General features: G+C 45.6%; 1 protein-coding gene across 1 annotated transcript; it reads right to left on the bottom strand.

Annotated features, from left to right (window-relative positions):
- Positions 1–46: 46 nt before the first annotated feature.
- Positions 47–27874, bottom strand: Pop1 (POP1 homolog, ribonuclease P/MRP subunit). Its single transcript, XM_038342105.1, has 16 exons — positions 27815–27874; positions 25822–25965; positions 23536–23703; positions 21875–22050; positions 20150–20398; positions 18635–18722; positions 18022–18209; positions 16721–16977; positions 16410–16503; positions 14095–14206; positions 13206–13325; positions 9463–9578; positions 6667–6858; positions 5222–5376; positions 1711–2028; positions 47–790 (listed from the first exon to the last, which is right to left on the bottom strand). Exons 2-16 carry the CDS (start codon positions 25961–25963, stop codon positions 148–150), a joined length of 3018 nt encoding a protein of 1005 aa, XP_038198033.1. The 5' UTR covers positions 25964–25965; positions 27815–27874; the 3' UTR covers positions 47–147.
- Between the last annotated feature and the right edge of the window lie 71 nt (positions 27875–27945).

The following is a 27945-nucleotide window of genomic DNA, read 5'->3' as shown; positions in this document are numbered from 1 at the left end:
TAAACAGACCACCATCCACATAACTGTATCATTTTAATTCTTGTTTCCAAACTGCACATTGTAACAGATGACAAAAGCAGCCAAGACTCCCATGGGAGTCAACAAAAACAGTAGCAATCTATGTCCAGCCAGGCTGCTAACCGGAATTCACACCTCAATGGCAATTCTTGCAAACCGATACTGCAGAGAGCCAGGTGGTCGCAGGAGCACCATGCCCCTTGTGGCTGCCGGCTGGCTGGACAGCATATCCAGCAAGCCAGTCACACTAACAAACCCTAAGGCTTCTCCACAGCCAACGGCCATAGAGAAATCCCCCTGTGTGACGAAGCCCAGGAGGACTCTGGAGCAGTGTGACGTCAGTCCTGAGAGAGGGCCTGACCAAAGTCCCCGTATCAGAGCTTCCTGCTCAGCTGTGGGCGCCCCGGCTGCCAGGCCCGACGAGGCAGTGTGCTCTTGGCTCTGCCTCTTCTCCATTTTCTTCTTTTCTTTCTCTTTCAGAATCAGGCTTTTGAATGGGTCGCTGTGTCTGGATTCCAGGGGTCCATGGTAACATGGATCCTGACTGAGCTGGAGCAGGTCCTCCTTGGACGGGACACAGATCATGGCGCGAGGCTCGGGGCTGCCCTTCCTGAGCAAAGACAGGCTGACCCACACCAGGGCTCTGGGGAAATCATCCAGAATGGACAAGTAGGCCTTTCTGGTCAGTTCTCGCTGGCTGCTGCAGGGAGCCCGCCTGGCCTCAGAACTGGGCCCACACCAAGCAGAGAGTTGCTTCAGTAATTTCCTACTCCTACATGAAGTAAGAGACATATAAAATTATAATTAAAAAACATTTAAAGCATACTATATATTTATTTATAACTAACATTCCTCTTTTCATATGCCTGCCATTCTGAAAAACTTAAAAAACTGTGCCAAACTTAAAAACAAAAATTTTAGAATTGGCACAGAAAAAAAAAATAAGGCTTATAGAAAAATAAGACAGATCTTAGGGTTATAATCAAAGCAAGAAGATAGAGCTTAAGGACAAAGAAGGATATAAAATGGGTGAAAGGAGCACTATTCAAATAGGAGCACATTACAGCATGCCGAGAAGCAAAGCTGAGTCCACAGCAGCATCAAGGGCAGTGCTCCCTGCACATAGACGCCGTAGCATCACAGTGCTCCCTGCATATAGACGCTGTGCTCCCTGCACATGGACACTGCAGCATCCTCGTGCTCCCTACACATGGATGCTGCAGCATCCCCACAATGAATGACTAACGGCCCATCCCACACACACTAATTTCCAAGAACTGGAAAGGCTAACTCAAAACAGAGGCTTGTCACCCATCAGGGTCCCTGGTTTAGGACAATATTTCCAATCATCTCTCATCAGTCAGTACTGTGTCTCAAATCAAAAACTGCTTCCCGCCGGGCGGTGGTGGCGCACGCCTTTAATCCCAGCACTCAGGAGGCAGAGGCAGGCGGATCTCTGAGTTCGAGACCAGCCTGGTCTACAAGAGCTCTATATCCAGGACAGGCTCTAGAAACTACAGGGAAACCCTGTCTCGAAAAACAAAAAAAAAAAAAAAAAAAAAACTGCTTCCCTAGGCCGCCTATCACACATCAAAGAACCGGCTCCCTTTCTCAGAAAGTCACCAATCAGCATACAGGAGCATGCTCAGTACAGAGAACAGTTCAATGGCTGTGGCAGCCGCCTGCACTTACCGCAGAACACAGAGCTGGCTAGCGGCGGAGGTGTGGCTCTCACCGGCACCGTGCTCTAAGACCATCTCGGTCCCTGCCTGTGCTTGACAGCCTGTGACTTCTGGCTTTGTGAGGTGGTTTTCAGGTATGTCTGCCTCATTAGCCTGGCAGATCTCTTCAGGGACACAGGGCACTGAGAGTCGTCCTGGGTTGTCTATAGGAGATGCCTCTCGGGCCTGAGCCCTGGATTCCCAGTCCTGAGTCAGCTGCTCCCAGGGACAGCAGAAAGGTGCCAAGGTGCCAAGCTTAACATAGTTGGGCCTTTTGGCAGGAGGGCGTCTGGTGAAAAAAGATATCAATTTTAAACAACTGAGTAGTGGAGAATTAAAACAAACAAGACCATTATAACACATCTGCAGCCAACACGCACACACAAGACTCCCCAAGGAACGTATAATAAAGATCACCAACCCTGCTCATGAAGCTGTTTTCTCTGGTCTTTTTTGTTTTGTTGTTGCTGTGTGTATGCATGTATGTGTGCGTGTAGTCCTGACCTGCCTAGAACTCACTACTGTACACCAGGCTGCCTGCAAACTCTCAGAGATCCACCTGCCTCTGCTTCCCCTGTGCTGGGTGTGCACCACCGCACCCAGACCTTTGGTTTTTAAATAGATCACACCTCTACAAATGTATGTGGCCTCTGAAAACCAAATGCAGTACCGCAGTGCTTACCCTGAGAGCTCCAATCATGGTGCCCCTGGGGCTGGGCAATGTTATCCCTGGAGATGCACAAGGCGTCTCCCTCACTTCTGACCTGACAACTGTACTAAATGTGAGTAAAGAGAAAGACTGTGTCCTGCAAACTTTTGTGTATGGGCAGGGTACCTGGAGGGATGCAAAGGAAACTGATACTGTGTGTTTGGATGGCGGATGGGACACACCAGGTCAGAATTTAGGGAGAAGTTCCACTGTAAACCACAGGCCCCTGGAAAGACTCAAACTACTGATGTTCTGCTACAGCAGGGTTTCTCAACCTCCCTAATGCTGCAACCCTTCAGTGCGGTTCCTCATCTTGAGGTGACGTATTATAAAATTATTTTCATTGCTACTTCACGACTATAATTTTGCTGGTATTACAAATCATAATGTAAATATTTGATATCCAGGGTATCTGATAGTCAGCCCCTATTGGGGTCTTGACCCACAGGTTTGAACCGCTGTGCTAACTGGACCTGTCGTCAAACTGCCTTCTAAACATTTATGCTTATATTTATAGACTAGTGCTGCTCTCAGCCATGGTCAGAGGATCTTCTGCAATTAATGCACATCTTATAGCTTGCCAAAGTACCAAGAATAAGTGAGCACAGCATGCTCGGCCATAAACAGGACATCTACATGACCCCTTCTAAGGTTCAGGGAACCGTGATACAGACACGGAACCGAAGGAGGGAATGGATGCTGTGCCACGCTGTCTTCTGGACACGGCAGAGCCACACATACTATGCCACACCGTCTTCTGGACATGGCAGAGCCACACCAGTCATGGACACATGGAGACCACCCATACAAGGCCTGCAAAGAGCAAGCTTGTCAAAACGCCAGCAGGGATCTGGGAGGGGCTCACCAGGCCCTCTTCCCCAAGAAGGGGAAGTCTTCTTCAGCGGTGTGGCCATTGTTAATGTGCCCATGCTCCAGCACACAGTCCACATACATACTCATACACAGCCCTAATTAAACTCCATGAGTCAAAAAAACAAGAAAGGACAGGAAAACAGGAGGACCTGGGAAGAAGTCAGTAGGAACAGGGAGGGGGATAAGAGAGGACAAGGGGGCAGCAAACACAATGTATGAAATTATCAAAAAAAAATTAAAAAGAAATTAACATTGGTTAGTCTAAAAAAGAAAAAAGAAAAAGGAAGGAAGGAAGGAAGGAAAGAAGGAAGGAAGGAAGGAAGGAAGGAAGGAAGGAAGGAAGGAAGGAAGGAAGGAAGGATAGAGTCTCCATAAAGTCAGGGACAGACTTAAGTCTACTCTGTGCCTACAAGAGCCACGGTGTCTACAGGGGTGTTGGATTCAACAGTAGACTTGAAATGAATGTGTTGGATGAATGAATGATTCAGACAAATATATAGAGATGTATATAGGTAGAAGTTTCCCAAACCACAGGGCAAGAAAACAGAGGCAACCTAAAAGGTCACTGATGAAACACAGTCCCTCCATGCTGCAAACTCACAGAACCACTCCAAGCTCCGTCCTGCACCACAGCCGGCAAGTTACGCCAGACTTGGCCTGTTATCTGTTTTTATTTGACCCATGAGCTGAGAATAATTCTCATATTTTCAACGACTGAAAAAGTAAATGATTCTATTTCATGACACTGAAAATTTTATGAATTCCAAATGTGAGCGAACGTACATAAGACCTGGCTGGAACTCCACCTTCGCTCCTTTGTTTACGTCGTCTGTGGCTGCGTCCCTGTCATGGTCACCAAGAGTCTACAAAGCCAACACTGCCATCATCTGGCCCTCTACAAAAGAAGCTTGCCAACATTCGGCTTATGATCACTGTTTGTTGATATGGAAACCAACACAATATATGATTAAATGGAAAGGTCAGGTCTCAAGATAGTGTGAAAAAGTCTAAATAGTGAAAACTAAGTATTCTTAGTTACAGGCCCCTCAGCTACAGTCTGGGAGGTACAGAGACACGCAGCGCATGACTGCTGGTGGCCTGGTGCAGGATCAAGTCACGACTCAGCCACTGAGACATTCATCTGTCTATCACTCAACAAACGGGCCAGGCCCCTGCCTGTCTCTGTGGCTGTGGTAACGAGCAGGGATTCCCGACTTAGCCCTCATGGTGCTCCCAGCAAAGTCACTGCAACATCCAACTGTCCACTCCTTCATCAAACGTTAGTGAGGCCGACTGCATACCGCCTATGGCTGGATCCACAGTCACCGCTCACGAGACGGAGTATCTGTGCTTCCGGGAGCCAACAGTTTAACGGGAATACAGAGACCTATGGTCCACTTCTCTATATATCAGAAATAGAGGCCCTCATCCACTCATTTCCATTGAAAGATTAGAGACTACAAGGATAAATACTAAACTACTAAAAACAGCGCACGTCTGTTTGGGTGGCAGAACGGTAGCAGCATAAAGTGTTCTGCCCACCTCCATGGCTTCATTAAACGTTTATGAATCAGCCTTTTAAAGCAGAATCTCCACAAGAGTGGGGTGGGGTGGGGTGAGATCTATTAGCAAGCATCTGAAATGCTTGTCTGCAGTTCAGCTGTCCATCACACAAGTCAGAAAGTAACCGAGAGAAGGGCTGTACCAGATGGGCCTCCAAAGGCCAACAGAGAAGCTCCTGGCTAAAGCACCATCTTCTCAGCCACCTCTTGGTAAGAGAGAACTCAAGGGGAGGCTCACACTGAACACAGGGTAATTGCAATGCTCCCCAAGCCATTAGGTGATTCAAGCAGACACTTCTCATTCCTAGAGACAGACCAGAAGAGAGTCCCTTCCTTACCTTTTGTAGCTTTCTAGAAGATCCTTAGCTTGCTCTTCTGCAAACAGAACCCCAGCAAGGCAGTCTGGGAAGTCACCTGGGATGTTAGGTGATCTTCGATACTGAGAATGCACTGTTGCCTCTTTCAACCCCCCAACTCTTGCACCTCGGTAGATCTAAAAGAAACGACAAGAGGTCCTGTTGGTTTACTGACTTGAAATTGTTTAACTGCCTCTATAAGCTACAAGGATTAATCCTAAAATATTAAAATGAGAAATAAGCTAAAAGCCCATCAAAAAGATAACTGGTAAATACATGCTAGGATAATCCTATAACCAAACACCACACCATAGTATCAATGAATGAATGGACTTCAATACACATGAAAAGATCCTCAGTACCCAGTGAATAACACAGGTTGCAGAAGCACATACACAATAAGGCATAAAGACTAAAAACATGTACTTTACAGAGATACACGCATTTGATAAATGTATGAGAATATGCACAGAGGAAAACAAACACCAAAATCATAACGGTGTCACTTCAGGAGCGGGGAGACTGGTGTGCCAGGCGTCAAGCCCTGCCAGTGAATCTGTACGCTTAATTTTCTAAGTGGGACGGCAGGCAAAGGGTGCACAGCCCCTCAGTACATAGGACTTTATCTTTTCTATGTGAATGAAATAATGCCTAATGGTCTGGGGTTGTAGCTACAGGAGAGAGTGCTTCCTAGCCTGTCTAAGACCTTCAGTTCAACTCCTAGCACAAGAAAACAGAAAAAAAAAAATCCCTAATTAAAAAGAAATTAAGTGGAACAACTTTAAAAAATAAAATAAAAAACCCTTCCTAAATGATTAACAGATTGCTCCCTGCACTAGGCATAAAATGCCAAAAATTAACTACCTGCATGAGACCAGCAGTCTGACACCGGCATGCCTCTTACGCCTCTTACCATCTCTAGCAGAGTCATGCTTAAGCTAGCCGGAAAATACACACAACACAGATTTTAATAAAAATGTTGACTACAGTTGGGAAACAGGAACAGAATATGTTTATAGTTAGCATTTAAAAACCACAAAAGTATGCTCTTACAATTGTTTTAAATCTGTTTGTAGGACAGTTTCTGTAACCACCCTGGCTGTCCTGGAACTCACTCTGAAGACCAGGCAGGCCTTGAACTCAGAGATCCGCCTGCCTCTGCTGGGATTAACGACGTGCACCACCACCACCCAGCTATTGTTATTACTATTTAAAAAAAAAATTATTCCACTTCAAAAACTTAGTATTGTTTATGACTACCGCGTGGGAGGTGCCTGGGAAGAGTGTGTGGGGCCAGGGTAGACAGGTGGATATCAACATGTAAAGCAAGTGCATATGGAAATATCGCAGAGTAGCTGTACAATTAATACGTTAATCACTGTGTTTTAAATAGTGCAACTATTACGTGAAATCAAAAGGCAACTTACAAATGGAATCCAAAAAGCCATGCCCCAACCCTTGGGAAGGAGGACATCCCAGCCACTTCCCCAGCCCAGCCGGTCTTCGCCAGTCACTTTTCCTGGCTGTTGGATCAGAAGAATAGGTATCTTGGATTCATGAGGCCCTAAAACAAGCTGTGACCCTGGCACCAGCAATTCACTTCTCATCCGATTTAAATCCTAAAGGGGAAGAAAATAAGTCAATATAAACAGTCAGTCTTCTAGATCTTCCTTCTAGACCTTCCTAGACCTTCTAGACCTACCTAGACCTTCTAGATGTACCTAGACCTTGTAAGACCTTACTAAACCTTCCAGACCTTCCTAGACCTTGTAGACCTTTCCTAGACCTTGTAGACCTTCGAGACCTTCCCAGCCCTTCTAGACCTTCCTAGCCCTTCTAGACCTTCCCAGACCTTCTAGATTTTCTAGACCTTCTAAATCTTCCTAGACCTTCTAAATCTTCCTAGACCTTCCAGACCTTCCCAGACCTTCCTAGACCTTCTAGACCTACCTAGACCTTCTAGACGTACCTAGACCTTGTAAGACCTTACTAAACCTTCCAGACCTTCCTAGACCTTGTAGACCTTTCCTAGACCTTGTAGACCTTCGAGACCTTCCCAGCCCTTCTAGACCTTCCTAGCCCTTCTAGACCTTCCCAGACCTTCTAGATTTTCTAGACCTTCTAAATCTTCCTAGACCTTCTAAATCTTCCTAGACCTTCCAGACCTTCCCAGACCTTCCTAGACCTTCCAGACCTTCTAGATCTTCCTAACCTTCTAGATCTTACTAGACATTTTAGTTTCCTAGACCTTCTAGATCTACTTAGAACTTAGTAGACCTTATAGACTTTACTAGATCTTCTAGATCATCTTACTAGATCTTCTAGATCACCATAGGAGCAAATTTAAAAGTTTAAAAGGGAAAGGAAAAGACTCTGAATAAGCAAACATGAGCCAGTATAAGCAAAAATATCCTTTCTATAAAGATTTTCCTCTATATGCAGGCTTTGGTAGGAAAATGTCAAATTATCTTCAACTTGCTCTCTGGGCTGGGGTATAATAGAAAACTCAAAGTTAACTTACATATGTTCATTCTGCTAATCTCATATCAAAATCAATTCTACACTTTGATACTCTATCCCTTTTAATTATGATATGTTATCATTAAGTAAAACAGTACAAAAATTAATGACTTCTCAAAGATGAACAATTGAGAATGCTCTGCTTGAGAAGATTTCTTAGCAGGTCTCAATTATTAAAACAGAAGTCACTATAAGCTGCATGCACAAATGCAAGGTAAGGAGTGAACGACCTCCTTCCAGATTTCACTGGAAGCTGTAAAAGGATGCTCAGGAGGGGAAGGAATGTGTGCTGTGTTCAGAGATGTGCAGCTAGTGTCTCTCAACTCACTGATACCTAGACACTCCTCCACATTTTGGTATAACTGCAACTTCACCAACTTCAAGCCTTGAGCTTTTTGCTTTTGCTAAGCTTTTTCTATGACCACCTATGTATTTACTGTTCATTCTGCAATATTTTCCCTGTGGCCCCAAGCTTCCCACCAGGAATTTAAGACCCATCTCTTAAGAAATCAGTTCTTGAGACGTGTACTGCCTCTCAAATGTCTCGCCTTCCCATGGTTCTCTTCCAAAGTCCCATCTAACTGAACGATACCACAAATCCCAGGATATTTACTGAGTGCCTCTTACACGCTAAGTGCTTTCCTAGAACCTGGGAACACAACAGTGAACAAGTCAACATGACCCTGGCTCTCTTCTAGCTGACACCCTAGAGCCAAACTAGAATGTTAGGAGCTAATATACAGACACCCTCTGTCATCTTCCAGCGACCACCAAATCTCACCATTTTATCCTCTGAAATGTTCTGAGCCCTAACCCCTTTACTTCAGCACAATTTAGACTCCACCATGTCTTATGTGTACGCTTCTTTCTTTCTTCACATCCAGCTGTTTTATATACACGTGTTTCTTTTTAAGCTATCTGACCCAGAGTCCTCTCCCTGGCTTTCTCCATGCACAACCTCAGGCTAACTCTGTCTTCACATACCACATACTGCTGGAGTGAAATCCAATCATGTCAAAGCCAGTCTTAAAAACTTCAGCGGAACCCATATGGTTGGTCCAAATCTTTAAAATGCCTTCAGGTCCTCTCCCCTCTAGCCTGTGTGTCCCATGCATTCTCCTTTGTCCCACTACTAACTTCCATCTCCTGCCCCACCTGGGGACTATGAACAGGTTCAGGCTTGGACCACTGTACATATTGTTTTTACTTTCTGACATCCCTTTCCTCTGTAGCCTTGATCCTGTCCCCAAGAAGTGAGTAGGTTCAAACCGGAAGCCAACTTCAGTGTCCCAGGCATTTCTTAGGCTTCCTAACACTCTAGTCATCTATAAGTATAACACAATGCCTGGCTCATTGTAAACTTAACGACAGAATGTTTAAGGGGAATAAGATCAAAGAAAAAAAAATTCCAAGTATCACAGTAAAGAATATCAGCCAGGCAGTGGTGGTGTGCACCTTTAATCCCAGCACTCAGGAGGCAGAGGCCGGCGTACCTTTTTGAGTTCGAGGCCAAGCCTGGTCTACAAAGTGAGTTCCAGGTCAGCCAGGGCTACACAGAGAAACCCTGTCTCAGGGTAGAGTGGGGGAGAGAATATATAAATAGGTACACGGGACAGTGAAACATAAAATCACTTTGTAGTCTCTAAAACAGTGACTCTCCCCGTCATCCATAATCTTACCAGTAATCCTGGCACGTTAGTTACCTGATCCAAGATTTTATTCTCTGTGACACTCCTACAGATATCACGGCTCCAGATGAAGCTGTGGGCACACTCCACAGGCACGCCCTCCAGAAGCAGCTGTCTAACTTGCTCATTATCTAAGAGGGAAAAGAAAGAGCCTTCAAACCACACTTTCTCTCCGTCAGTCCGAACACTGGCAGACGGTAGTGACGGGCATGTCCCGAGCTAGAAGACAGAAACTAAGTTATTCCCATAGTTGGTCTCCTAGCCCATGAGATAACAAAGGCTAATAAGCACTTTTCTTTGATATTTACTTCTGTGCAGACACACAATTATAATACTAATAATTATAAGTTGCCCCTTGAATTTAAGATAATCAATTTCTAGAAGACACTTCCGTTACCCTTGGTTCTCTTATAACTAACTTTACTGAGCTAGTCACTCCTGTCTGTAAAATGCACTTCTCTATTCCTTTAAGGAGAGCAGTGTTTGTGAACTATCCTGTTTCTTAAGGAAGGCACACTGCGCTTAGAATATCAGAAAGGAGGGTTTTCAGTGATGGACACTTCCACACCATCACTTAAACATGACAGAAAAAAGTCCTTCAGGGGCTGGAGAGATGGCTCAGCGGTTAAGAGCATTGCCTGCTCTTCCAAAGGTCCTGAGTTCAATTCCCAGCAACCACATGGTGGCTCACAACCATCTGTAATGAGGTCTGGTGCCCTCTTCTGGCCTGCAGGCATACACACAGACAGTTACGTAATAATAAAAAATTTTTTTTTTAAAAAAGTCCTTCAAATCTATATTGTCAGACTGAAGAATTAAAAAATCAACTGGTGAGGAGGGGACAGCTATTGTTCCAAAATGCCAACACAGAACTCACTTAACACATTCCTGTGTGGGTCTGCGGCTGGGGAAAAATAAGCTGGGAGTGACTAGGCACTGGCTCACAGATTTCAGGGAGAACAAAGTTGGAGAGAAATAAACTGATAAACAGACCCGAGAAGAAAGCTGCAGAGAGTGTCTACAACTGCTCTTTCTCCTGGAGACTGAGCAGCGAGGCCTGAGGTGCCGTGAGAGTGCTCACGAGCACTGGAGTCCACGGCTGCCTTGTGCCGTGAGAGTGCTCACGAGCACTGGAGTCCACGGCTGCCCTGTGCTGTAACTGTGCTCATGAGCACTGGAGGCCACGGCTGCCCTGTGCTGTAACCGTGCTCACGAGCACTGGAGTCCATGGCTGCCCTGTGCCGTGAGAGGGCTCACGAGCACTGGAGGCCACGGCTGCCCTGTGCTGTAACCGTGCTTACGAGCACCAGAAAAGGAAAATATGTCTGCCCCCCTGCCATTATGAAGGCAACCAGAGTCCTTCATGGTTGTGGTGGTGGCAAGGACATATAGCCAAAGGATATTTCAAGAGCAATTTTTTAAAGGAGCTACACACACAATGTAGCTCAGTATTTCCTTTCTTCCCTTTTGGTTTGTTTGCTGCTAGCCAGTGAGTGAGAAGCCAGAGTACACGCTTACAACACACACACTTAGAACATGCCCCGCCACTGACCCATACTTCTGCCTCCAGGGCCAGCGTTAAAGCAAGCTCTTCTCTAGCAAGAGTCAATTCAAACAATCTATGGAAGCATGTCAGCAACTGCTACAGACAGCGAATGAAGGAGAACATACAGCACAAATGTGGTTCAAGGTTTTCCTTCCATTTTCCCAGTGCTGGGACTCGAACCCAGGCCCGTGTGATATTAGGCACGAGCTCTATCACCACGCTACACCTCCAGCCTCGGATAAGACCAGTCACTTACACAGTAAACCGCTCTGTTAGTGAAGTTGGAAAATGTTATAAAAACACATTAATAATTAACTCTTAACCTCTTCAAAGCCTGAGAATACAGTCAGGCTCCTCAGAACCTTTTCCTCTAAAAGGTGCCTAAGATCCAGTTTATTAAGAAAATAAGGAGCTTGTTACCCAAAGCAGGCAAACTCTTTCAAGCTAGAAGCATTTGAGTCAATTTTGCTATTGTTGCCTATTCAAGTCAAAACGGGCAGAGAACAATTTCAGATATAGGCAGACTGGGCTAGGTCGAGGAATTAGGTTTAAGTTGTCCTGTTGAGTCTTCTAAGGACTGATCTTTCAAATGACCCAGCCCCCCAAAATGTACCTCTACCCTTTGTTTTGACTCAGCTTGCTAGATAAGAAAAAATACAGATATAATACTAATTCAGAGCCGGGCAGTGGTGGCGCACGCCTTTAATCCCAGCACTCGGGAGGCAGAGGCAGCCGGATCTCTGTGAGTTCAAGGCCAGCCTGGTCTACAAGAGCTAGTTCCAGGACAGGCTCTAAAAAAAAAAAAAAAGCTGCAGAGAAACCCTGTCTCGAAAAACCAAAAAAAAAAGAAAAAAGAATAATATTAATTCAGCTAATTCATGTGAAGAGTTCACTCAGGATGCTGAGGCAGGAATACTGACAGGTTCAAGGCCAGCCTGGGCTTTAAAACAAGTTCAGGCCAGCCATAGCTGCATAGCAAGTCCTTATCTCAAAACAACTAGGGACTGAACTAGGGCCACTCACATACTAGGCAAGAAATCTACTGAACCACATCCCCAGCCCGAAAGTGTACTTCTTTACGTAGTTCAACATCAAATAAAAGTATCTTCATAGGAATTACAGTACTTAAAACAGGTTCTAATGATCACAGCACTCAGGAGGCAGAGGCAGGCAGAGCTCTGTGAGTTCAAGACCAGCCTGCTCTACAAAGGGAGTTCCAGGCCAGCCAGAGGTACACAATGAGATCCTGTCTCAAAACAACAAAATAATAGCAACAAAAGCAGGCTGTAATGAAATCCACGCCAATGTCTAACACAACAGTGAATCTTACAGTAGAAACCAGATCATGTTTCACGGCAGGCTTTAATCTTCTTTAACCGGTTCATGCTACACCTGTTAGAAAGGGCGTTAGAACTGCCCATCCAAACGTAGATGATGAGGAAGCAAGAGGGATGCAGAGTCCACCCGTGGCTCTGAAGTGACTACAGCTCCACACATAATTCTCGGGAGACCCTCCCACGTACACAGTTTCACTAGACCACTGAATGCGACAGCCACAGCAACACAGTCTTAGGCTCCACGGTGACTAATTTACCTATGAGTCTTCAAATCCTCAGGCACCTTTTATGTGGAGCTCTGACGGGGCCATTTATTGGTCCCTAGTAAGCTAGCTAACGACATGCAGAGAGGTTGGAAACAAAACTGTGAAGTTGTTATGACACACTTAAATGTTCTCCCAAACTCAGAAGCTAGTTTCAATGGCTCTCCTAATTAATGTGTTTAAATGACACCATCCCAACTGCAGCCAATCCAGAGCAGTTTAAAATTCTAGCCAGTCCCAACCCACCTCCCAGCCAAGCAGCTTGCATGGGTCCCTCTACTCTGTCAAAACCATGTGGTCTGATACTTCAGCACCTGGGATGGCCTTGCCAGGATTCGAACCTGGATCATCTGTATGGTCAGACAGAGGCTTCCAAAGAGCACAAGACCAGCTGCCGGTGCATATCCCTTCCTCACAGCTAAATTCTGAAGCTCCAGGCATCTGGGAGACTACAGACACACTAGAGAAAACTGAGGACTCTGGGAAAAACATCAAACTTGAGCAGCTAGCTGTGTGGTTTACACCTCCCTGAAAGACACTCTCCACGCCATGTCCTCAGACACACACCTCATGGGACCTGACAGCTCGACCAGGAGCATGGCAACACCTTACCTTGGTGTCTTTCTGGATGCGGCAAAGCTCTGGACCGCTGTGGGGGCAAATTTGTTCTCGGATCCCTCACTGTCAATCCCAGAATAGTACCTGCAGGAATTTCCGCTGGTGAGGAGACTCCTTCAACACAACAGAAACAGAGGGATGTGTTAAACAGAAGCTTAGAGAAAGGCTCGCTCAGCGCAGGTGCAGCTCAGTGAGTCAAGGCGCCTGCTGGAGGCTGATGATCTGAGTCTAATCCGTGTGAGTGAAAGGAGAGGACTGACTTCCACACGGGGTCCTCTGACCGCCGCACGCACACGCACACGCACACACACACATGCACGCACGCGCACACGCACACATGCACACACACGCACACGCACACACGCACATGCACGCACACACAGAAACACACGCACGCGCACACGCACAATCTTGTTTGTAGTTTGAGCCTTTCAGATTTTCCTAATGAAACTATTTTCTTGGGGAAATTACTTTAAAATTTGTATCACCTTTTCCCCATTAACTTACTCGGAAAATAAATTAACACTTTAAAAGTAAAGTTTCTTGCAAGATAAAATTTAAAGGACATAAAATTATCTTCCAACATGAACCGGTAGGTTTCTCATCAGCTACACACCCAAGGGGGCAGTAAGCACAGACACTGGGTGAGGGCCGCTCACTTGTAACTTCGGCATGCCAGTGACTTAGAATACGAACAACCTTATTTCACAGGCATGAGCACAATGCCTCAATCTTGGACTCCAGCTTCTCGCTTCTCGAGTTACATCATAGCAAATAAAGGCGACAGAAAGCAAGACTACTCACTGGGGCCAACTGCTCTCTGGCCCCTCCCCACTCCTCTCTTCCCCTCCTCCCCAGCATAGCAGATTCTCCCTCTTTCTACCTCCCAGCAACTGAAACACGGCTTCTTGTCTTTGATGAAGGACAACACCATCGGAGCTCTTGCAAGCGCCACTCCACCAGTGATGGGGTGTCTCCTCTGCATCCTCTTCCCCCTGGAAAACAAGAGCTCCTCCTCAGCAGCCGGCCTAACAACTGTGGTGAGCCGGTCCTAATGATCGCTACGTTGTAAGAAGGTTGTAACCGTTGGCTCTGGGTGTGAGAAAACCCGTTCACCAGGAGCAGCAGTGAGGATGTAACTGTACTCGATAGAAATTACTACCAGACCAACACGCTAGAGACTTCACGCCTTTCCAAGACGCTATTTAATCAAGCATTGCCACTCTTCCTTGTGCACGCTTCCTACGGAGGCGCCGGCTCTCCCCCACTCTCACCGCCTCCTCTCTAATGTACGCAATAAAACGCTCCCTTCTCACCAGGCCAGCGCTGTGCTACTCTTAGCAACACGGGATAAGATGCACACACGCTTCACTAACGCCCAGGCAAGGCTGGGATTTGGCAAGGTTTCCACGGTGTTTCAAGTATGAGACACATGACAGACATGACACCAAGAGCAGTGATTAGTGCTGGACCCTAAAGCGGGGCCACCTGACAGAACCTGACAGGCAGCAGAGCTAAGTGGTTTGGAGCACAGGCTCCCAGAACCAAACCTGAATTCACATCTTTACTCCATAACTTATTAGCACATGGAAGACTCTATGCTAGGCACTATGCTAAGCCCTGGAGATAGAACAGAGGGCAGAACCAGGCAGAACCGGGCCTGCTGACCATCATGAGTCGCAGAGGCCAGTGAGAGACACAGGTGTTATAAACACAAGAACCAGACTATACTAGTAAACTGAGGAAAAGTGCAAGATGCTACAGAACAATGGGGGGGCTAACCTGAGGGCACAAGGAAGGGTTCTAGAGGGAATACAGACTGCATGAGACGGGCTGAAACTTAAAGAATGAGGAAATTTTAGCCTAACCAAGAGTAGCACAACAGAATGTTAAAAAGGTAGAAAGAAAGTTAAGTACGAGTCAAGGAAATGGACATGACACTTTCTAGACCATGAAAAGCCGGCGTGGCCAAAGGGTGGGGAAAGATTAAAAGTCTAAGATGACACAGGCCACACTACGGGATCTGAGTTTTACATTAAATTACATGAGAAGCTACTTGAGAATTTGTTATCTCAACAAGCAATGAATTAACTGGGTTTGGAATATAGCTCAGGGCTAGCTACAGCGACTGCCTGTCTAGCAAGCAAAAGGCCTGGATTCCATCTACAAAAAGCAATGCAACAATAACAAAAAATGAATAAAATGTTAAAAGATCGCTGTCCATCCTGAGCAGGAATAACAAGGGAAAGACCTAAATCCACACCAGGACCCCAGGTCGAGACAGCAGAAGGCAAAGGAGACAGAGAGGGGCTGTTTCATGGTTTAGAGCCTCCTTGTCCTAAAAGCCCACGCTTTCTTCAGCTTGATCACTGTCTTTGCCCACATCAAATCTGAGGCTCACCTGCTAAATCAACTGACTAGGATGGAAAATAAACGAGATCTGAACCCAAAGGAGACCCCTAACCACACTTCATGCTCTAGACCAGCACTGCCTATATGGCAGTCACAAGCCACAGAGAGAATTGATCTTTAGTTAAAATTAAAAGAGGTACAAATTCAGTGTCTCAACCATTCAGTTACATTGTTAAGTGTTCAATGATGTCATGTGAGTGGTGGTTATCTTCCCTGCTTCTGACCCGAAGTGCTGAGTGGACATACTTAACTTCCCAGAAAATCTATCATAAGCTAAACTAAAAAAAAAGAAGGAAAGGAGGGGGAAGAAAAAAGAAGACTAGCAGACAATTTCAGAGATTTTTTTTAGAGGCATTCCATTGCTCATCTATGGAGGGGAGATTACCTTCTATAAGAACCAGAAAAGCAAAAAAATCTATAATTTAAAATTCAATTTGGCTAGCCGGGTATGATGTTGTAAACATTTAATCCCAGCACTTGGGAGGCAGAGGTAGGCAGATCTCTTTGAGTTCCAGACCAGCCTGGTCTACAGATCGAGTTCCAGACAGCTACGATGTAACAGAGAAACCCTATCTCAGAAAAAAAAAAAAAAAAAAATTCAATTGAATTATCACACCCATTGAGATTTAATCTTCTAGAAGTGAAAGTTTGGTTTTTTTTTAATCTTTGTTAAGAAAGACAAGTTGGAAGTTGGGAAATATACGTTTAAGGAACAACCGATGGGTTATCGGATCATGTTAGGTTTACAGATCTGCCTGGACCAGCACGACAGTCACATTTACTCACTGTGTGTAGAGGAGCAGCCCTCAGCGCCGAGGTCAGGATGCAGTGGGAAAGAGGGCCGATCAGCCGGAACCTGTTCATCTCCATCGTCAGATCACTGAGAAAAGACCAATAAACAGAAACTTCATCACTTATGATGTCTATACCACTGGCAAAAATTGGGACAAGTCATAGCAGACATGGCAGCACACAGGACAAGGCAGCCAGGCCTGACTCGGGAGGCAGAGGCAGGCAGATCTGAGTTCAAGACAGCCAGGGCTACACAGGGAAACCTGGGGGGGAGCGAGGTCTTCCACGGTGAACTCAGCTCCTACCTGATGACGACCCCTGTAGGAAGACAGACCCACGAGCGCGGCTGGCACGGGTCTCTAGTCCCATCCCCAAGCGTTCTCTTGGTCCGTTCAGCGCTCTCTGCATCGTCTTTCCTTTTCCTTTTCTTGCCAATGTTTTCACCATCCACTTCAGGCTGAGTTTCCTCTCGGTCTGGTGTCGGGAGTGGGTCAGGAACGGAGACACTTGAGCTGACGGGTTCTGAGCACTGGCACACTGTTTTCATTTCCTCCAGGACAGCCTAAGAAGTCGTTAAACATGGACTTTACAACACACACTGACTGCCCCTGCAGAGGACCCAGTTTTAAGTCTCGGCACCTACACAAGGACTAACAACTGTCTGTTATTCCAGCTCCAGAGAATCAGACAGCCCCTTCTGGCCTCCTTGGGCACCAGGCACATACATGGTGCACAGATATACATATAAGCAAAACACTGACACACATAAAAGAAAAATAAATACATTCTTAATAAATATTTTTAAGCTGAGCAGTGGTGGCACATGCTTTTAATCCCAGCACCCAGGAGGCAGAAGCAGGCGGATCTCTGTGAGTTTGAGGCCATCCTGGGCTACAGGGCAAGTTCCAGGACAGGCTCCAAAGAGAAACCCTGTCTTGAGAAAAATAAATAAATAAAATTTTAAAATAAAAATTTAAAACGTGTGTTTAAATTAAATGCACTGTTACAAATTGAATTGGTGGAGAAGGGTATGTTCATTGTGGTAATCATTACATTTTATATATGTAATGATCAAATCATCATGTTCAAGGTAAACATAACCATTATTGAATTATTGATTATTGAATCTTTGTTCAATAGTTTTATATAAAAAGAATTTTTTTAAATAAAGGAATATCAGTCAGGTATGGTAGCACATGACTTTAATCCCAGCACTTGGGAGACAGAGCAGACAAATTACTCAAGTCTGAGGCCAGTGTGGTCTACATGGCAGACGTAGGACAGTCAGTGCCACACAGGGTCAGTCTCAAAGAAGAGGAAGAAAGGAGAGAAGGAAGGAAACAAAATTTTAATTGATTCATTAATAAAAGTATCATACCAAACTGACAGTCAAACTTTTATACCACTGAAATTTCTAAAAGATCGTCTTCAGGTGGTAATTAAGAATGTAACAGTAGGCAGGTGAGATGGCTCTACAGGTAAACGGGACTGCCATCATTCTGAAGACACGGCTTTGATCCCTGGTCCCCACACGCCGTCCTCTGGCCTCCACGTCTATGCCCACACACTGTATAATAAATAAACAGAATGCGACTCAACGATATACCAGCTTAAGAGTCGGATGAAGCCAGATCCACAACTGCCTATCCTCAGACGTATCCTCTGGGGTCTTCTTAGGCTTCCAAATAAACGTGACAGGCCCAAGCGTTTCTCTGGGATACTTATTTGCCCGGTAAAGCACGAGACTCCCTTGTCGCTTTCCAGACAAGCAGTGAACTGCAGCGAAAGTCAGTCCTGCAACAAACACAAACAAAATACCGTGACTTCAAGGGCTCACAAGCAGCACTGTTTCCTGAGGGCCGTACTATTAACTACTGTTTGTCTCCACGAGAGAAGAAGCTTTAGTTCCTTTATTTAAGTCACAGAGAACCAGGCACACAGAGAGCTATCCAAAAAGATTTGTTAGATGAATGACTTCGTGAGTTTCAAGCTGTTTCCGCCTAAGTTTACTCCACAGAATAATGACTCACTTTACACAAAAGAATGCTATTCAAGATTTAAATATCAACTCAATCTTTCTTACATTAACACACGCACTGGGAGTAAGAATATCTCACACATTGTCATATTAAAACTATGAAATGTTACAGTAGACATCCATTCAACACATTTATAAACACACGGAGATTAAAACAGCGCCTGGCTTTGGAAGCCATTACCTGTGTCTGTGCTACACATCTGAGAAAGCGCCCTCAGTATTTCCTCCTCTTTGCCCTTCAACTCCAAACAACAGTAATACGATAAGTCCTGAACAAAGAAAAAAAAAATTAAATATGCTAAGATCTGTTACTTGGCTTAAAAAAAATGCTAGGAAGCCAATGCTATGTCAGAAAACCTGCTGAGAGACAGGAGGAGAGGAGCATGGACTGCTCTGGCAGGGGACCCACGTTCAAGTTTCTGTACCCACTCTGGGTGGCTTCACAACTGTATCACTCCAGCCGCAAAGGGGATCTGATCTAACACCACTGGCAAAAAAGAAAACCTGTTCTAAGACACAGATCAAACCACCCAAAGCTTCCACAACTCAAACCCCACAGCCTGCCTATCACTATACATTAGCAGATGTTCTGAAGCCAATCTGAGTCAAAGGTCAAAATGAATCTTCATTTAATTCATAACATACAGAGCCCCACATGTTAACAAGCATATCTGTATTTTATCCCACTCTCATTGGCTAGTTCAAAATGGGCTATAGAAACTGCTGCTTCTAAATAATGGATTGTTCTTTCCTCAGATTGACGTAAGGTGAGAAGCCATAGGAAAGGACAAGACAGAGAATTTCACAAAGTGAGCTGAAGTCAGGGCAGTCCCTGACGTGTACAGCACACCGCTGAACTCTGACGTAAGCAGTGAACTTGTCCTGTCTCCCTCCCATGCTGTCCTGGCTGTGCCGGTCTGACTAATCAACACACAAGAAAAGCGAGGGTACAGTCTTGCTACTGCAGACAGGATGAAGGGAGACAGCACTGGGTACTGAGAACCCTGAAGAACTATGGCCACAGCTACAGCCTTCCCTACAACCTCACAGCCGATCCTACCGTTCCCTGCATCGCAGGAGAGGGCACCAAGGCACCGAGATGGCTATTTGTGCAATGCTACATGGTTCAGCAGAAGCAGCACTCATGCCGGGACCACTGACACCCAGACCAACCCAGTTTACTCAGCAATCAGAACCAAAAGACAGAATGAGAGCTGTGCTTTGGACAGATCCCAAGCAACCTCTGCCTTCCTGCCAACAACGGCTCCCTCTCAGTTATCCGTGACCAGATGGACCTTGCCCAAATTTGTACAACTGAGTCACAACAGAGAAATGGATGACGAGACTCCCAGCTCAGTAGCTGCATGGTGAGCTACCCAGACCTCTGTAACTTAGTCTCCTCGTCTATCAACAGAAACTTCCTACCTCATGCTGTGGTTGTAAGGACTGAATGAGTGGACACACGGAAAGCACTGAAAACAGGCTGGATACAGACGGCCCTAGTTCAGACCCTGTCTCAAGAAAAACCAAAGAATGGCACATATCCCTTAGATGTCCATCTCTCCCACTAAGGCGGCTTCCTCTCCAGCACACAGCAGTGTCCCAGTCCTCACAGAAAAGACTTATCACAATGATATTCTTTGGAACAATCAAAAGCAAGTTCTGGGAAGGCTCCCAGGCCAACAGCAAAGCACACCTGTAGGAGGCAGAGGTTCGTCATGGCGCGGTAGCTGGCCCGGTGGCTCTTGGACGTGGGCCTCTCTCCGAGACAGTAGCCCCACCTCTTCACCATGTGAAAGCGTTTGGCATGCCAGATGTGAGTCTCCAACCATATGTTCTTCTTCTGTCTACGGTTAAATTCCAGCGTCCGGTTTATGTGACATCTTCGGGCTTTGTGGCATTTATTTTTTGAAAGTTCTTTTTTCTGATGAGCAGCTTTCTCTGCCTACAGTTTAAAGAAGAAAGGCTGACCCTGTTTGTAAGCACCTCAGACCACGGCTGAACGTTAGGAGTTCAAACAACTATAATACATGGGGTGGGGACCTGATGGGCCACTTTGCTTAACTGGTTGGAGTCTTCCCCACACTGGTCAGAGAGGGAGGCAACAGAAAGTGAAGATTTTAGAGGCAGGAAAAAGGAAGCAAAGTTCCTTGTCTGCTAATGGGGCAAGCCTCATCTTTTATGAAGATACAATACTTATAAAATTTCAACACACAGGCTGGAGAGATGGCTCAGTGGTTTACTACACAATGTTCTTGTAAAAGACCCAGGTTCAATTCCCAGCACCCACATGGTGTCTCACAACCATCTGTAATTTCTGGTGCCCTTTTCTGATTGTCTGGGCACCAGGCATGTACATAATACACATACATACATACATGCAGGAAACATTCATACACATGGAACAAAGTAAACAAATGTAAAAAAAAATGTTCAACATAGTAGCATAAGCTTCCTGTGGCTATTAGCAGAGAACAAGAGTAATCAAACACTAGCTTCTTGCTTTAACCTTTACATAAGAAATACAGAAATGAGCCGGGCGATGGTGGCACACGCCTTTAATCCCAGCACAGGGAGGCAGAGGCAGGCGGATCTCTGTGAGTTCGAGGCCAGCCTGGTCTACAAGAGCTAGTTCCAGGACAGGCACCAAAGCCACAGAGAAACCCTGTCTCGAAAAACCAAAAAAAAAAAAAAAAAAAAAAGAAAAAGAAATACAGAAATGAATACGCCAATTCATTCATTTAAACATGCTATATTTTGCTAAGAAACAAACCTCACATTTGATTGATAATGTGCAAAATTCCTGGTTAGTTTTCACACTTAAATCTCTTCTATTATTAAGCTAAACTTCTTTGAAAACAAACTCTTTATAGTTTGTAAACCCCTTGAAAGATAAGGATTTCAATTTGCTGGATTCTAACCCGCTCCCAGCACAGTACCAACACATAGTAGGCATTTCATAAATACATCTTAATGCATATAGTAAAGACAGGGTAGCTTAGCCAATTTTAGAGTAAAGCCCAAACATAATCAGATTTATATAAAAAGATTAAAACCAAGTTCAAACTGCAATCCCAGCACTAGGGAGGTAAAGGTAAGAAGATCTGTTTTTTAGCTACGGACCACATTTAAGACCAGCCTGTGCTATGTGAGACCCTGCCTCAAAAAAAAAAAAAAAAAAAAAAAGGGAGAGAAGGAAGGAGGGATGACAGATGCTGTAATTTAACTACCTGCTAAAGTAGCCAGAGAAGGTGGACAGGATAATATTTTAGGTAATGATCAAAACAAAAATATTCAAGCAAAAAAACAAAAAGAACGTCACAGTGGGTGTGCTGATTTCCTTTAAAATTCTTCTGGGCCAACACTTGTGAACCCTTCTGGGAACTACCAACCTAAACCTTAACACTAAGTGGATGCGTACCTCTTTTTTGGCCAACTCCTGCAACCGTCTAGGAAGGCGTTTGACATTGTGGCTCATGGCTCTTCGCCGCATGTGCCGTGGAAGAGTCTGGAAAACCAGCGAATTCGATGACTTCTGGGCCACAGCTTTTAACATAGCGCTGATTTCAGCAGCGCGTGCTTGAGCAAAAGTAGAGGCTGTAAGGGAAACGGCAAGGTCACTGCTGGGTTTCAGAGGGATCGGATCTGAAATGAGCACTTACATCCAGACACCACGACTCCCACAAGTAAGCGCCAATACTGGTCATTTCTGTGTTCTAGTCCCTGGAGATTCTTCAATGCTGACACTTTTCCAAGTTTTCTAAAAGAATCCCATTTTCAAGCTAGGAAAAAATTTTATCTTCCTAAATATTCTAGTCTGTAAATAAGGTTAGCCAACTTTGGAGTTGTGAAGAACAGAGGCTGTAAGCACTGTACAGTCATGACACAGAATCACAACCTGTGCTTCCTATCTCCGTGGCTGTACACTGTGCTGTGTGCACATGGCTACACACACCCCGATTCTTAAGTGCAGCGGCCAGAGGAAGACATCTGTGTGTTCCTATCACTCTCTGGTCTCCAGCTGAACCGGAATCTCAAAGGTCTGGTTGGACTGGACTGGCCAGGGAGCTCCCGGGGTCAACCATGCCCAGCTTTTCACAAGCGAGTGTCCGTGTGAAGAGTGTCCCAACCCCTAATCACAACCATTCTTAATTACAATGTTCACAAATGAAAAAACAAAGGGAAAAACTTTATAAAACTTGACTTCAAGGGGGTCATCACTTTCTGCTTTTTCAAAGCCTGTAATAATTTTTATTGGTTTTCCTCATTGAAAACAGAATCAGTGTCAAGCTCTTTCTGCACGTATCTCTTTCTGTAAACTGGTGCCAGTAAAACAAATTCATCTAGAAACAGAAATATCAGAAAGCACAGCTAAGTCAGGTTCACAGAACAAAGAGTGTAGGTGACGGCGCGGACAGAGGTGACGGTGGGAATGGAGGTGAGGATGGAGGTGACGGTGAGGATGGAGGTGAGGATGGAGGTGAGGATGGAGGTGATGGTGGGGATGGAGGTGACGGTGGGAATGGAGGTGAGGATGGAGGTGGCAGTAAGGGTGGAGGTGGGGATGGAGGTGAGGATGGAGGTGATGGTGGGGATGGAGGTGACGGTGGGAATGGAGGTGATAGTGGGAATGGAGGTGAGGATGGAGGTGGGGATAGAGGTGAGGATGGAGGTGATGGTGGGGATGGAGGTGAGGATGGAGGTGATGGTGGGGACGGAGGTAAGGACGGAGGTTAGGATGGAGGTGATGGTGGGGATGGAGGTGAGGATGGAGGTGAGGATGGAGGTGATGGTGGGGATGGAGGTGATGTGAACCTGGAGGCCAGGCTTTCAATCTCGGCTTCTACGGCCTCTGCAGTATTTTCAGAGGAAGAGGGAGAAGGAAGTTAGGGAACAGCTTACAAACAGATTGATGAGAGGACTGAGATCTGAAGAGAGAACACCAGCCTAAGGATGCAATGGTGGGAGTTCAGGCTAGAAGTGAGCAGTGGTTAGAACAGAGAGGGGGGAGCCAGGCAGGGCAGCAGATGGCAGTGTGCTGGCTCTAGAAACAAAGAGCTCAAGCTCCTGACCCACACCTACCGGTTATGTATTTGGGGATCTCCTGGGACGTGCCCTCGGGACCCGCTTTCCAGCCCCCCTTTTTCTTAAACATTATTTTGGAGGAAGATTGCTCATTCCCATCAGACTCAGGGAGCAAGTGGGGGCTCGTCTTGTTTTGCCACTGCTGCGAGGATCCAGAATGAAGTTCTAGGATGTTTTCAAAAATAAAACAAAAGAAATATGTTACGAGAGGTAGGATTACCATAGAGAATTAACCTGTTAACCCTACAACCATCATACAATTTTTATTATTTGCCCATACTCGTGTGTGTGTGTTGGTGTGTGTGTGTGGGGGGGGGGGTTGGTGTGTGCACGCATTCATGTATGAGCATAGGTTCCAAGGACTGAACTCAGGTCTCCAGGCTAACCCACCAAGCACTTGTACACTCACAGTCCCCACTATCTTTTCTTCTAAGAAGAATCTTGGGTAGCAAGGTGACTTTGACAAGAACAAGCCCAAAGTCACAAAGTGAGTCGGCAGTACAACAGGTACTCACGTCAGTGTGACACAGTGACAGATACAGCCGATGATGATGTCAGTGTGACACAGTGACAGATACAGCCAATGATGATGTCAGTGTGACACAGTGACAGATACAGCCAATGATCGTGTCAGGGTGACATATTGACAGGTGTAACAGTAATCACACTGATATGCCAGGTCAATAGAAACAAGGAGATTTTCTCCTTTGAGATTAATCAAAGCCCTATAATTGCTATGGTATAAACATCTGCAGACAGGAGAGGTCAAGGAGACCTGCACAGGGTTCCTGGCTATTCCATTGGAATGTGAATTAGGCCTCTACAACCTGAAAACACATTAGAAGGTTTGTCACTGTGAGCTATAAATGAGATAATATTTGGGAAGGCTGTACCACATAGCAAAGTTGCAGAAGATCCATTTTTAGATCAAATCTAGAGCTTAAGAATTTAAATCTAGGGGCTGGAGAGATGGCTCCAAGGTTAAGAGCATTGACTGCTCTTCCAGAGGACAGGGCTCACTTCCCAGCAACCTCATGGTGGCTCACAGCCATCTATAATGAGATCTGGTGCCCTTTTCTGATGTGCAGAGATCCATGCAGACAGAACACTATATATAATAAATAAATCTTTAAAAGAGAGAGAGAATTTAAATCTCATGTTCAACCAATCAGGTCTAAAGCACCCTGCTCCTTAAACAACCTTTCCAAACTGGCCTTCTCTACAGCTGTCCAGTAGACACCTCTACCCTACCATTTCACAAGGGTCTGCGGTTATCACATTGGTTAAATGGTGATATGCTGACTATATTTCTCTTAGGAAATACAGGAGTATAACTTAAATCAAACATATCAGCTCTAAAATATGCATAGCATACTATGGCAATATGTCTATCTTAAAAAGTCAAGTGAACCCTCAGTGTTCAAACCTCCACTCCAACAAAAGTATCTGTCCTCCCTTCTTCCTCCCCCTTTCTCTTTCCTTCCCTTCATGCCTGTCTGTCTCTCTCTCTCTCCCTCCTTCTCCCTCCCTCCCTTGCTCACTCCCTCGCTCCCTCCCTCGCTCTCTCCCCCTCTCTCTCTCTCTCTCACACACACACACACACACACACACTCACATATGTAATGAGTGGAAAAGAGAATTTAATCTCATACACATTATAATTTTATGTATCATTATCACATTGACTCAAACATGGCACATGAATGAAGGTCAAAGGACAACTTTCAAAAACCAGTTCTCTCCTTCCACCGTGGGTTCAGGGAATGGTACCCAGGTGGTCAGGAATGGGTGGCCTGGGCATCTCCCACTGAGCACATGACCCACTGAGCACCTGACCCATGGAGCATCTTACCAGGCTGTGATTTTAAAGTCTAGAAACAATTCATACTGGTGGGTTCTATTGCTTTTATTTTGCAAAAATAGAATGAAATTCAAGTGCGAAGCGACTCACGTGGGGTGACCCCAAGGCTGAGAGTCAAACCCCAGACAGAGCTAGAGGTCCTTACACTACACTGTACTTCTCCATCCTCTGAGAGGAGAGCAGCTGGTAACCAACACTTGGGCCTCTACACACCCAGGGATGACGGCACGGCTCTGTGTTAGCGTGGGGTTACAGGTGAACTTTAATAAGAAGACAGACTTGCAAGATCTAATAACAGAGTTTTCTGTATCTCTCCTTAAATCAATTTAAATTGTTTACCTCTGAGATGAAGGCTAGCAAACAAAACTGGCAAAAGCAATTTAACTCAAAATAAAGTAGAAAGAACACTGTGTGCATCTTACCTTGTTTTTGAGATTGAAAAGGTCTCCCCTCTCCAAAATGGTGCTTACCACCTCTGTCAGCCCTAAAGCCAGAGGCTAAAGTCACATTAGTGGGCTGGTTCCTCATTTTCTTAGCATGTTTTCTTTCCTTTGCATTCGACATTTCTGGAAAGAAAGCAATAGACTTAGTAGACAGAGAGAAAACTCTTATTTCGAAAATAATGAATTGCCAGACACGGTTGTTCACATCAGCATTTAGGAGGCAGAGGCAGGATGTTCAAGAGTTATCCTTAGCCATACAGCATGAAAACAGCCTGCAATACCTAAGACCCTATTTCAAAACACAACAAAAGGATTTAATTTCAAAGCAGGCCAGCAAGATGGCTCAGCAGGTAAAGGGACTTGCTGACGAACCTGATGGCCTCCATTCAAACCCAGGGACCTACACAATGCAAAGAGAGATCTACTCCTTAAAGTTGTCCTCTGACAACTACATGCTCACTGTGACATACCCCTAGGCCCCCACACTAATAAATACTAAAGGTAAAAACAATAAATTTAATAAATGTTTATATAGGTCAAAATTTGATGACACCAAAACATTACCATAGTCATCCATAGCAAGTATTCCAAAAAAGCCATGAATAGGTATCCATACCCAAAACTCATCTCAACAGAAACATACACGAAGCAGAGGCCTGGATCCCTCATTGTCCTTCAGCCTTGCACACAGGGAGCAGAGGCCCTGGATTCTTCTCTACTCTCCCACAGACAAAGAAAAGCAGAGGCATAATGACCAGCACCGCAGTGATGGCATGCCAACAAGAGCATGCACGCGCTACTGTGTGGAATAAAGGACACCCGGGACCCTTTAACTGAGGTGATGGAATTTAGAGATAGCGTTTGTGCTCCAGCCCCTGCTTGGCCATTTACTGTCTCCCTAAGCCTTAGCTTCTCTCTGTAAAACAAGAGACGAGCACCCACTCTCACGGTTTCTGTAAGTATTGGATAAGAATGCAGACGGCAGAGAGGTGTGGGATTTGGTTTCCATGTGTCTAATAGCTACACTGAAGCTGGGCTTTTCCAATCTGGATCACCAGTATCCTTAAAAAAATTTTTGTTGCCAGGCAGTGGTGGTGCACGCTTTTAATCCCAGCACTTGGGAGGCAGAGGCAGGTGGATCTCTGTGAGTTCGAGGCCAGTTTGGTCTACAGAGAGAGTTCCAGGATAACTAGGGCTGTTACACAGAGAAACCCCTGTCTTAAAACCTGCTCCTCCTGGGGAAAAAAAAAAAATTGTTGTTGAGGGGGTAGATGTGAGACAGGGTCTCTGTGTAACCTTGGCTACTAGCCTCATACCTACAGAGATCTGCTTGCCTTTGCTTCCTAAGTGCCAGGATTAAAGACATGCACCACAAAAAAGAAAGAAGAAAAAATAAACAGGCACATCTACTTCAGAAAGTGCAAACTGGCTTTTATCTTTAATAAATACAATAAATGGTAAATTTACACCAAATACACTAAAGAACTGATTTAAAATAAACTTCTTTATGATATATTATCGGTAACTGATTTGTACATCTAGTTCATATACCGGGGTCGGGAGTGGGAAAACGTTGAAGCCCTGAGCTAGAGGAAAAAGACGCCCCTGACACAGGACCCCAGTCGCCCTTAGGCGATCTTGCAGAGAAAGGAGGCAGGAGATAACGAAAGGCAGACCACACCTCTGCTTGGTTCCCCCCAACGACCCACCCCGCCCCTTTAGGGAACCAGAATGGGACGCTAGCGCATTCCCAGCGTGGGTTCTGCCTGGCAGGGCAAGAAAGAGCGTAAAGCTCGAGGGATCGCAGCAGCCAGAGGCTCCGGACTGGAAGAGGGCCCGCCCGGGCAGCATGGACCTCGGCATGTGAAAGATGCCCCGAGCCGACCCCGCCACTGCGGGCGGGCGGGCCGCCCCACCACGCGGCCCCCGCGAGCTGACGAACCCCGCTAGGCACCAGCGCCTCAACACCAACCTGCCAGACTCTGAGGGTTCCGCGGGTCAGAAAGCTCCCACCGCAAGGACTGAGTGAGCGAGCAAGCTGAGGACGCATGCGCCAGCACGGCAGCTTCCTCCACGTGTCCCGGAGCCGCGCGCGAACTACAA

This window comes from Arvicola amphibius, chromosome 9 (assembly GCF_903992535.2).
Source record: "Arvicola amphibius chromosome 9, mArvAmp1.2, whole genome shotgun sequence".
Lineage (NCBI taxonomy): Eukaryota > Metazoa > Chordata > Mammalia > Rodentia > Cricetidae > Arvicola > Arvicola amphibius.
The sequence above is the reverse complement of the archived record's forward strand: the minus strand, read 5'-3'. Positions and strand labels throughout refer to the sequence as shown.